This window comes from Ipomoea triloba, chromosome 1 (assembly GCF_003576645.1).
Source record: "Ipomoea triloba cultivar NCNSP0323 chromosome 1, ASM357664v1".
Lineage (NCBI taxonomy): Eukaryota > Viridiplantae > Streptophyta > Magnoliopsida > Solanales > Convolvulaceae > Ipomoea > Ipomoea triloba.
In genome coordinates this window covers 27,697,053-27,709,741 of record NC_044916.1, presented here as the reverse complement: position 1 = coordinate 27,709,741, position 12,689 = coordinate 27,697,053, and the positions used below count along the sequence as shown (strand labels likewise).

The following is a 12,689-nucleotide window of genomic DNA, read 5'->3' as shown; positions in this document are numbered from 1 at the left end:
TGTTGTATATATAAAGAAGACATCATGAATTTTCCAGTGTAGTAGATTACATTTTTGAGAGAGAGAAAAAAAGTATAGTTGATATCAAAAAGCAACTTCAATTCAAACAACATTTTCAATTTTAACTTATTTACACCAATCAATTAAGCCAAATAATATTTATCAAACACTCATTTTATCAAATAAATAAATATTACAAAATTAAAAGTTTGTATAATTATAAAATTCACACACACACACATATATATTGTGATATTCCAATAAAAAGTCATCTTCCCATGAAGACCTACGAACTTGTACATAAAAGATGTACACAATGCAAGTGTCTACGTAAATGCACACAATCTCAGATTCTAGTGCATAATATACACAATCTTCCATGGAATAGTTTGTATGCATTTATGTAGACGGTTGTGTGTATTCATGATTCATAGGTTCTCACACAAGGAGGGGGTTAAATATTTCGATTACTCTAGTCATATTAATAACACTTAAGGTTTCAAAAATCGCGCCTAGACGCTAGGCAGCCAGCGGCCGCGACGAGGAAGGCCGAAATCAGCCTGATCCGCGGCCGGTCGCCTAGGCGTTGTAGGCGGCGCCTAGACCGCCTAGCCGACAGCCCCGTCTCAGCCCCCCCCCCCCCTCGCCGAAAAGAGGAAAGCAAGCTACGTTAGAGACGAAGGCAGTCGTCGGACGGTCAGGAGGCGATGTACTGCAGGCTACGTCTTTGGTTGTACTACAGGCGACGAGAGACCATGGATTTAAGATCTGGAGGCAATGGATTTTAGATCTAGAGCCTTGGAGGTCAAAGCGATGGATGGCGATGGTTGGAGCCTTGGAGGTCTCCGGTCTAGAAGCTCGCAGTCGTCGATGGACTTCAAATGGCGATGGTGTCTTCCATGCTTCTGTTACCTCAAAGCTCATACAGAAGTAGCTGTGGAGGAAGGTTGGAGGCGAGGAACCTTGGAGTTTCAACTGTGATGGTAATTAAAATTAAAAAAATAAAAAATAAAAATAAATCAGGCGCTTAGGGGATACTCATATTTCTCCTGCCATATAAATAAACTGGAAATATAAATGGTTGGAGGCGAGGAACCTTGGTTGTCCGTGAAGTACGTATTTTCTAAACTGGAAATATAAATGGTAAAATTAAATAAAATATACAAAAATTTCAAATTTATGATAAACTTAAAGTCTTCAAATATTGCCTTCAAAAAAAAAAAGACTTCAAATATAATTGTTAGGCTTTTTTTTTTTTTTTTTTTTTTTCGAGAGAGAGAGAGAGACAAGAAGTCATAACATATATATTATAAAGAATTGCTAAGCTATTCAATACCTTTTTTTTTTTTCTTTTGATAATGAATTTGAAGTTTGGTTGAGGCCTCCATAGGGCTTTGTTAACTGTAACTTTGGTGTTGCTTCATTTTCTGAATAGAGTAAAGATGTTTTGATTTCTCATTAATGCATTTTCTTTTTGGCCTTCAAAAAAAATTATTAACAATTTATAGCCATATTTTTTTTTGAAAGCAACAATTTATAGCCATATAGTTACGCTCATACTGTCATACATTTTACGGAGTAATATTTTATGAAAGGACCATTACTGCTCTACGATTTGAATGTACCATGTGGCGTCATTTAAGACTGAAGAGTTCAAATCCACGGAAAATTAATTTCCTTGATTTTCAATTCTTGAAGTTTGAATATTTGGGAGTAACGTGGAGGGAAAATTCTATTCAAAGTAGGGATAAGCCTAAAACTTGAAGTACCTAAGCTGTTTGTTTCTCAAAGCAAATGAATCTGAGCATTTCAACACCCACATTCTTTTACTCGGTCTATAGTCCATAGTCTATACTTTTGTGCCATAGCTACGTTGAAAATAGCTTACAAAAACTTTGATAATTCACAGATATATTATTCATTATTCCATAGCTAACAAAATTTGAATAATTCTTATTCATAGTTTTAATAACAATTTGAACAATAATTTACGTGTATCCTCAGTCTCTATTTTTTCCCTGTACTTTCCTGATTAAAAGATAATTAAAGATACTACTCCGTAATTGAAGCCAAACGCACTTGTTACCTGTCAATCTGGTTGGTTTCAATATTTGATTCAACAAACATCCCTGACCAGAGTTTGACTTCTATGGGCTCCAACTAAGCTGCACAGGGTGTAGGGAAATGAAGGCATGATAGAGCATAACAACCCACAAACAATGGCATTTTTCCTGCTGCTGGGGCACAGCAAAGACTGCCAAAAGCTATATGTAGAGTAGAAGCGAGCGGCCTTGAGCTGTCGGTGGCCAGAGTCCTTCCTAGAGGAGATAAAACAGCATATAGAAAGACAATGAGTTGATGGCCATACAATGGCATTGTGAGGCCACGTTTATCGGGTGCCCCTAAAGCAATGAAATCAGCCGATAGGTAAAAAGAAATTTACCCAGATTAAACAGCATAGTTGGAATTCTGAAGGTGGTTTTCTGATTATCAGGTCTTGCCACCATCTTCGACAAAAGAAGAGGTCACTTGTAATAAATTAGTCCTTCACGGGAGAGAGCTGTAGACTTCCCCCATACTTCTCGCTAACAGATGCCTAACAAAGGGTTCAAAAACACTCGAGTGTCAGGGAGATAAGAACAATGTAACCAATTTAAATAATGCATGCCTTCAGTAGGCAAAATAGAGTAATGGATACGCCTCTAAGTCTACAGAAATAGTAGAAATAAGACAATGGCATGATGAAAGACAGTTGCAAGCCCCAATCTTTTGCAAACTCTGTTTCCAGGCACTTCAACCTTACATCCAAAACCTCACTTGGACACATGTGCACATGTGTAACGAAGCTACCTCATTCAAGTATAGCATAAAGAAAAGAAGTATTTTGATTTCCCTTATGAAAGATCAAATGCAGGCTTATTTGAAATCTCAGTTTAATTTAAACCTTCTCATTCTCCTGTAAAGGAACAGATCTGCAACTACAAAGACTGTAGAGTGTATACATTTCAATAGTTAAGTAAAGATGAAACCAAAACAGTTAGCATGTATCTGGAGAAACAGAAATAGAATATAAAAGAAATGGTAATAACCTGAAGGTAAGGAAGCAGGCTGTTGTAAACTTCATGGAAAACTTTTGACCTTGTAGTTAATCTGTATCACAATCAATACTTTGTAATCTAGAGATTAAGACAACAAGACAAAAGCTGAACAAATAATTATTAATTCAATGTGCACCCAATATAGGTCATGTTAGAGAAAACTCCAAAACAATGAAATGGAATGTATAGGTATTGCAGATCATGATTCTAACAAACTAATACATACCTTCTTAAAAGGCAGGAACAAACATAAACCTCTTCAATGTCTGTTTCAATTTTTAGTTCAACATATTGCTTGACAAGTTCACACATGCAACTAACAGCATCACACCATCCATCAGTACCCACTTCTTCAGGTACACATATTCCAGATATAAACTTCTGCAGTATTGATGATAACAGGTTCTTTGGTCCTGCTTTACAATAAGCCTCAGCAAAAATCTTCAAGATCCAGCAATTACTAACTATGAATTTGTCAACCCATTTAGGTGGATGTCCAACCCAGAGTTCATTGCTTAGAATAGAATCCCTTGAACTGTCCGGGTTATCAACATACTTTAGGGAAGCATCTGACAGTGGCACGCCTGTCCTATGTGGGGGAAGGAGCTCAAGTATGTCCGTCTTCAACTCCTCAGGCAGCTGCTGCAAAACTGAGGTATCTACTTGACTTAGAGATGAGGGCATTATACATGTGTCCGCAGCAGCAGAAGCATTAATAATCATATTTGATTTCTCTACACCAGATACAGAGACTGGCCCAGTTTTCTCATCAACAGTCAATTTATTAGAGAAAGAGACTGATTGAACTTCCTCCTTGTTATATGGATGCACCTAATAAAAATATTAGAAGACAAATACTAAAGATGTTATCTCACTACCAGATGAAATTGAGAAAGTGAGAAACTATAAACAAAAACAATCGATGGATAGAGAACTACAGATAATACCTCATAACTGGCCAAAACTTTCTCTGATGGACCTAAGCAAGTAGAAGACCCATTAGGAAAAATGCAATCGTGGAAGAGTGTAATCTGTTATTAAACAAACAGGCTTACAAGATACCTTCAAAATTGTTGGGGCATATATCAGCACTATTGTTTTTCTTCTCTGAAATAAATCTCAATAGTTTCCCATTGTACATGTTGTTTATTTCTGAAAGAAGCTCAGGAGGAAGAGACTCTATAACACTCACATCCAGATCATGCATAGGAGGGAGAGCTGCATCTTGTCTATTACCAACATTACCAGTGGACAACCTAGCATTCCTTTGAACCAAAGGTCCAATTGAATCACTGCACAAAGGGGCAGAGTCTTCATCAACGCTTTGAATATCATCATCTGCAGAACAAGAAAAGTGTTGCAGTTTGTGTAAATCTAGTTCAATATACTTCAATTTGGTAGAAAAGAAAGAATTGATGAATGTGAGATATGTATATAGCAGCCTGAAAGGGAAATAGGAAGAAGAAGCAGAGCTCAGATCATTAATGCAACTTATCATCAGTTACAAACTATTAAGAGTTTAAGACTTTATAAGATGAATTAGTTAATGCATTATGAACAAAAAAAATGTGTTAAGGGGGTTAGAGGAAATTATGGGACTAGAACCTGTGTCAGCACCCTTTGCCGGACTACTTTTTAAATGGTTACTGCCCTTTGTCGTGGTAGAAGAAAGCCAAGCACGAATGGTGTTCTTCTCATTACCTTAATAAGCATGTTAAGGAATTCAGTAGATGAAAACATTCCAAATAACATATAGAACTGCAAGTTGAAAAAACAGAAACCTAACTAAATTATGTAGATACCAGTAGTCAAATTCAACCTTTCAGTGTATAAAATAGCCACAAAATCAAGAACCAAATAGATAGTGCAAATCATTAAAAAAAAAAACCTTGTTTTGCATTTTCCGTCATTTCAAGTTTTGTAACTTGCAAGCCCATTCCTCTTATATCCTCTACATCTGGCATAGGAACAGTCAAAATAATTCAATTGGTAAAGAATAAAGATATGAGGAATCAGATACATATATGCAATTAGAAAGTTTACATATACTTCATAACAAGTAATGTGGAGAAAATCAACTAAATCATTTCAAACAGGAAGAAACATAAAGTAACAATCTGACAGAATTGCTTGAGATAGACCACAAATACTAGCACTACATTGACCAGAATAGCTACATTCCCCATGCATATTTTGAGAAATAGTAAATAACCAAATCTGGCTACCTATTTGGAAATGTCCAAAGAGCTGAGAAGCTATCCTACGAAGCACGTCAGCCTCATCTGTAGCCATTGGCACCTATGTTCCAGAAATAAATTTGAATCATTGAGAACTGTAGTAAGAAGATGGATATAAAGACCATCAGACATCATCATGGTAGCCATGAAATATGTTTCAAACCGTGGTAGAGTGGCTCAGGTTGTCACAGATTCCATGGCCCAAATATTTTGCTGGCTCCCCAGCATCAACCTTCCTCTTCTTTATCTGAACCAACAAATTATACCAGTGAAATATGAAACCCCTCAAGTTATTTATCCAACATGTTGTGTAACACATGAAATTTTAAGCATCAAGACACTTCTCACACCAAATGGAAAGAAGGTATAAAAGAAGACAACAGATGAACCTTGAGGGTAAAAGTGCGGCCTTTAACTCCACATCCCTGCAGACGCAATGAAACCTCTTCAGAGAGCTTCCCTAAGAAATGCTGAGCCTGAAATATAAAGCATTGAATATTTTGAGAATTCAGATGGAGAAAAGGACATGATTTTCAGTATGGATTAATAAGTACTAACATCTTTTAAATCTTTGAACCTCACACCCCAGTTTACATCAGCACCTATTGACTTGTTTTCCTGTAGATAAGAGTTAGAATAAATAAGGCATGGATGGTCATAGAAGGTAAAAAAATTATAAGAATTTGGAAATGTAGACACAACAAGGGCATGTAATAAATATATGCCTTGCTTAGAACATGAAACTATGACATTTTTGCATAGTCAAAGTTCTTTAATTACTTATAAATCAATAAAGTATCACCCCCTAACAGTATACCTTGTCCTACTCATGGGGATATGTGGTACAAGCAAAAGGCAAGCAAATACCAAAAAGTATATGCACCTCTTATTCTTGGCATGAGACACTTCATCTCTCTCCTGCCTCATTAAAATTGGCAAAGAGAAGGAAATGAAGAGAATGCAAAAGCTAGATATAGTGACAATGCTTTCACAAGTTAATAAACAGCTAACTAAAATGTTCATTGTCAATAACCTGAGCCATTCCAACCAACCGGTTGTCAATCCCTCTACTATAGTTCCACAACATATTACCGGTTTTGATACCAAAGTCCTTCTGAAGTGATTCCTGTAAAAATAAAGAATAATGTGTAAAAAAAGGCAATAATAAATATTGAAGAGTTGAATGAGAGAAGCATTTATCATCAGAACATTAGACCTTGGATATAATCTGCAGCTGCCCACAAGTGGTAATTTCTCGCTTTCTCAGTTTCTCTTCCAAGACATAACCGATTCCAGGGAGGGCTTTTACTGGAAGTTCATGTAGATACTCTTCAACCTGAAAAAAACCAGCTACATATATCAGCAAAACTGATATTCAAGTTTTCACTTTCCTTTATCTCTCCAATTCTCATAGGAGACAGATATATAAGATTTAAACATTTTACCTTCTCAGGAGGGATACAACATTGTCCATCAGGTTTTGCAGTTCGGGTAGCAAGACGGGCCATAAGCATATTTCCAGCAATACCGGCACTTGCAGTGCATCCTGTTATCTCAACAATTTCCTTCCTGATCAGTCTGACAAATGCTTGAATGTCCTCCACCCCTGAGTCAGTGGCATCTAAAAATGCTTCATCACAACTGACGGCCTGCTTTCAGTAACAAGCCAGTCGAAGAGTTATACAAGTATAATATAATGTGTGCTCTGAAAAGAATGATATACATGGACAGACCTGAACTTTCTTGCAGTGCTTATGCAAAATGTCATAAAACTTGTCAGCCACCTGTAAATCAAAAATTGTGTCAGACTATCCGCGTGACTGAAAGTTGTAAAGGCACAGGAGAAAGCATGACTGAAGAATTTCCACTTTTACTCAACCAATCTCACAATACCTCCTCATAAGCTTCAAAGTCATAAGAAAGAATGACAAGTTGAGGGCAAAGAGCCTTAGCATCTCTTACAAACATTCCAGCCTTAACTCCTGTGAAGAAGAATTCCATGTCAAACTGAAACTTTTAACAAAAAATCAAAAAATAGAAATGTTCGCATATTCGCTGCAAAGTAATTGCTGGATTCAAAACCAACCATAATTCCTAGCAGGATAATTTGCAGATGAAATTTCTGCTGTTCCACGCGGATTATCTGAATGGCAAATGGCAACAGGTTTTCCCTGCAACTCAGGGTGGTTCCTGACAACCACTGACACAAAAAAGCAATCCTGAAACAAAAATTGTCACACCAAAGCTAATATATACGTAAGCAAAATTTCAATTAAAAAAAAAAAACATGATAGATTAACTATCCAGATAACATAATAAAAAAAAATTATGAATTTAATCCAACCTTCCATACTTAAGGGAAACTGTAAACGAATGAAAAAGTAAAACTATTATTGTATAAATTACCATGTCCACATGAATTATGGAAGTAGCCTGAGGTTTGGCTGCAGAATTAACAGTAATGCATCTAAATCCACCAGAAGAGCTTGGAAAACGCTTACGATACCGGTTTCTCCAGGTACCAATAAAATGCAACCTTGAGTTCTGAGAATTAAAGAATAATCAATTGAAAAACTCATAAAGGCATATTGAAGTTAGTAAGTTACTTAATTTGGTTCATATTATTTATTTAATATTTCTGTAGGCATTGAAACAATTACCAGACAAATAACAGCAAACAGATAAAATTATGTGAAAAAGAAGTGGTAGAAGGCAGTAATAGTTGCCCAATGGAGAATAAACAAACCACTACTACTACTGATAAAGTCAAGGACTCAAGGTTAGAACTAATTAACTATGGAGTATTACTTTTGGTAGTACCAAATATATATTGAGAACAATATGCATTATAGAGAAACAAATGGGGGGTGAAAATGTGAAATCACTTAGGAAAATTTGAAAATAGCCTACTCATAAAAAATGTGTACAAAGTGTTTCCTTTTTCTGAACCATAATGCCTAAGTAGGTTTTGAGTAAATATCTCCTTGTAAATACTAGAAGACCTGATTCTTACCTTGAAATAATTCTCCACGAAATTAGAATCCACTAGAGTTGAATGCTGCTTATTAGAAGGCCTAGAAGTTTTTAAAATTGATTCCCCCTTATCAATCTCATCTTGGCAGTCATCAGAAGCATTAAGAGTACTAGGGTGGGATGCATTGTAGCTTCCGCTTCCACTGCCACTGCAAGATGACTCTTCAGCTTCAGCTCCAATAGCGCTCACATGACTGGGGTCACTAGATTCTGGATTGCATGCATTTGAATCGTCTACAGAACCCCTTACTCCAGAAGAATTACCACTCTCACTGACGCTGCCTTCCATCAATGGTGTATCACCTTTAGATATTGCCTGGTCAGTTGAGCACTTTTCTAGAATAGCAGGTGTGCAGTTTTTTGATGTAAAGAAGGCAGACAACTTTGGTTGGTTACTAGCTTCGCTTGCAACCTGTTCCAGCTGATAAGGAACCCCTGTAAATGACCAATTAAGAAATTAGTCATCAAAAGAGTAAAAGTTCCCTCTTTGTCTTCTATAAATTCAATTTCACCATAAATGTCAAAAACACATGCATTATTAAGTGTTTGATCATTATATCATTTCAGAGTAACAGGGTTAATAATGAAGAATTTAAAAGTGAGAGCATAATGTCTAGTATCTAACCATGCATTCAATGATTCAATTATATTTCTGGAAAATAGGTAAGGGCATCCATTCTGATAACAAAAAAAAAAAAAAGATGTGGAGAAAAACCCATTTCCTTCAACTTCCCTCTCCCTTGCCAAAAAAAAAAAGTGTACTAGGAAAGAGAAATAGTCATTTTTATTTTTTTTTTCAAGTTTTATACTTTTCCTCATATAAGGTGCATCACTTATGCTACAACATGTTAAAATTCAAAACTTGATAGGACACATGGTATACCTGAAAAAAGGAGGAAATTAAAAGAACTTACAGCTCAAAAGTCTATTAGCAGCAATGGAATCCAGCACCCAAGCAGGTTTAACTACGGGAAGTCCACAACTAAAGGACCTGTGGCATTACAGGAACAGAAACTCTTTAGAGTTTTCAAGAATAAAAGAAAATACATTTCATTTGAAATGCAAAACATCAAGGGACCACCAACCTCACATTCTTGATTTTGCTCTCAGGAAGATTACTGCATATTATATGAGTGACACGATGCCTTGAAAAATAATTTTCAAAGTTCCCTCCATACCTCAACATATAACCTCGAAGTTCCTGAAAACAAATTATACCAGCATTAATAAACTATTACGAAGCAATCAGAGTTTCTGGCCCCCAGAGTGAAAAATCAAAGAAAAAAAGATCTCCATATGATTCAAACTCTTGTTCTAAAATTCGAAGTTAAGATAGTCTGGAGAATATAGCAAATTTCACCGGGGAAAACCAGACTATATAAGTATAAATGAGCTTGCCAACAAAGAAACCATTCATCAGAGACCTGATTGGAAGGAACAGTATATCCATCTACAAAAATTGAAACTCCTTGAAATATTGGTCTTGATTCCTTTGAAGAACTTGTCCCACTGTAGGAAGAGCTCGAAGCCTCGGCATCAAATTGTTGGTGTAACTTTCGATTCTTGACGGCCATGTAACTGAAGGATACCGCATAATCAAATAAACAAACGCCAAATTCAAAAATAGAAACCAAATTAAACTGTTCGATGTTTAGTATATTCCAATTCCAATTCCAATTCCAATTCCAATGTGATTAAATTTGAAATTAAAGTCCAGGTGTGTTTTGTTCGATTGGAGGGAGCACCTGCCGAAATCGGAGAAAGGAGAGTGGCTGAAGGCAGGGCGCGAAGAAGAGCGAGAATTGGCCCCCCAAGCCATGCCTAGGGTTTTCTGGCTCGTCTTCTTCCTTTTACTACTGGTATTGCTGCTTGTAGGGTTTGAACTGAGACTACGTTTAGATTTGGAGCCGGAATTCGCAGAACGGGATGAATCAAAGCTCATCGTCGCTTTGAAATGGAAATGTCGTTTTGCGACTGTCAAACTTGCAACGAAAGTTTTAGAGTGTCGCGGCAAAATCCAAAAATTGGGATTGTTGACCAAAACGGTTAATATATACAGTAATTTCCAACCTCGGGGCAGATTATGGCCTCGTTTGGTAATTGAGTATTTATTGCCACGTTAGCAAATAGAACTTTTGTTAAACTATTTTTATGTTTGTATTTGATAAGTATTTGTTTATTTTCATTTATTAAAGTAAATGAATATAAATGAATAAATTTTAGAACTCATTTAATAAATGAATAAAGTATGAATATTTGTATGCTCATTTGTTAAGAGTAAATCCATGAACCAAATACATTCTTAGTGTGATCTATCCTTACTAATAGAGAGTGGTTATTAAACTTGAGTAATTTCTTTATGGACTTGTGATCTATGAATTCTATATCTTAAAATTTAACATAAATTTAATATTTTTTTCCGACTCAATATTGGGATTGAGGTGCATAGGATTTTGGAAAATATTTAGGGCTCTCCTCTGTGGTAGGAAGAAACAAAAGGGTTGTATTTGTATATTTTGAGCAGAAACTAAAATATCGTTTGGAGACATGGAACAAAGAAATTACTTCTTAAGATAAGTAAGAAGGATCCACTCAACAGTGTAACTCGATCAAAATATGTCCACTTATTCCATGAGTAGTTTTCTCTTTCCAATAACCTTATGTGAGACTTTAAAAAGGTTGATGATTAGATTTTGGTGGAGAAACGGGAGAGGGGCTAAAGCTATTACTTGCAAAATGAAGAATTGCATGTATATGGTTTCTTGCAGTTGCATTCAACATGCGCTTGTATCCTTGCAGGTACTTGAGCAACTTTTCTTGTGGGGAAATGAGGTGCTAGAGAATTGTTTACCATGAAATAGGATTTATATTGCATTGTGAGCTCTCGTCCAAAAATTATGTATCTGCAATTAATACATTTTGTACTTTCAATATTAACAATTTATGTACTTGTAAACAAATTGAAAACACATAACATGATAATCATACACATATACATGATAACTGATTAACTACAAATACATAAATTACTAACTGCTACTTTGCTAGTACAAAATCAGAATATGTTAATTGTAAACACATAATGTATTGGTTAACATATTATATGTTTGCTTTTAATATATTTTGTACTTGCAATTAACAGTTTATGTGTTTGTAGTTATCATGTTATGTGTTTGTAATTACCATGTGATGTACATTCAATTTGTTTATAGGTACAAAAACGATTAACTGCATGTACAAAATGTATCAATTGCAAGTACATAATCTGAAAGTTATGTTTGAATTAGGGTCCACAATGTGAAGTAGACTCTGGTTCAATAATTTGCCCGTGATAGAGTTGTGGGCCGTTTTGACAGTTGTTTACTACATCTTATTGGACTATGCTTTTGGATGCAGAAAATAATAGTACCACAACATATACAGTAGAGACTAACATTCTTTCTCATATCGTTGTCATTTTAAGGATGAAGTTTGAGGTATGATTGTGGACAAATGCTTTTAGATCTATGGGCATTCCTTCTTGACTTATAATCTGTGAGTTATGCCCATAATGCTCCCAATTTGGATTTTACCCATTCAGCAGTTCTGGGGTCACATGTTGATGTTGAACTTTAAGGGTTCATTTGATTTGTCATTATGTTGCTCCAATTTGTGGAGTTCCTTTCAACAGGACCCTGGAGTGCAACAACTAATAGGCTTATTGAGTTCATGGCAATCTGGTTGAATCTCACACTGATATGCCTGTCTTTTACCTATTATGCGCATGAAATGAAACATGTCAATTATGCCCCATTTCTCTCATATGTAGGCAACTAACCAAGCACATACATCTAATTCCTAATTAGTTTTTAAGGAAAAAGACATGATTCTGAACAGCATAGAAGAGGTATAAGGTGATGGAAGTGTTCCTTCCTCTGGGACAAATAATTTAGGAGCCACTTGCAACTTGCAAGTTGTCCAATGTCCATATTGTGTGGATAGTCATATGTAAAGGTAAAGCCATCCCATGAAATGAAAGGTCCAATGAACACAAACCACTTGGCTTTTTCCCTTGAGTGGTCCTTTTGATGCCCCTTTCACCTGTCCCATGATTTATACCTCCTTTTGTATTTAAGTTTTGTAGTTTGATGTAGGCAAACAAGATCTTTCTTTGATCTTTGCCCCTTTCCAACTTTAATAAAAACAACTTAAAGCCACGCAAGCATACACTACCCCTTCTTGTGTCAAACCCTCATCCCATCTTTTTCTCAAGTTGGGGTGAGACTATCAAAAAAGTTGAAACATCTTTAATGTACTCAAACTCATTGCTAAACTAGATTAA

General features: G+C 35.9%; 1 protein-coding gene across 3 annotated transcripts; it reads right to left on the bottom strand.

Annotated features, from left to right (window-relative positions):
- Nucleotides 1–1,894: 1,894 nt before the first annotated feature.
- On the bottom strand, nt 1,895–10,370 carry LOC116031079 (DNA repair protein REV1). 3 transcript variants are annotated; one of them, XM_031273478.1, is made up of 24 exons: nt 10,114–10,370; nt 9,793–9,946; nt 9,454–9,569; nt 9,283–9,359; nt 8,349–8,803; nt 7,742–7,879; nt 7,422–7,554; nt 7,229–7,317; nt 7,069–7,119; nt 6,781–6,984; nt 6,552–6,671; nt 6,369–6,461; nt 5,894–5,953; nt 5,725–5,811; nt 5,499–5,582; nt 5,324–5,396; nt 4,987–5,055; nt 4,704–4,799; nt 4,161–4,436; nt 4,046–4,077; nt 3,325–3,929; nt 3,090–3,150; nt 2,444–2,596; nt 1,895–2,318 (listed from the first exon to the last, which is right to left on the bottom strand). In XM_031273478.1, the coding sequence occupies exons 1-23, from the start codon at nt 10,308–10,310 to the stop codon at nt 2,540–2,542; spliced, it is 3,327 nt and encodes a 1,108-aa protein (XP_031129338.1). In that variant the 5' UTR covers nt 10,311–10,370; the 3' UTR covers nt 1,895–2,318; nt 2,444–2,539. The 3 variants fall into 3 exon arrangements, with proteins under 3 accessions (XP_031129338.1, XP_031129339.1, XP_031129340.1); XM_031273479.1 differs by having other exon boundaries at nt 1,895–2,165; XM_031273480.1 differs by having other exon boundaries at nt 4,046–4,068.
- Nucleotides 10,371–12,689: the final 2,319 nt, after the last annotated feature.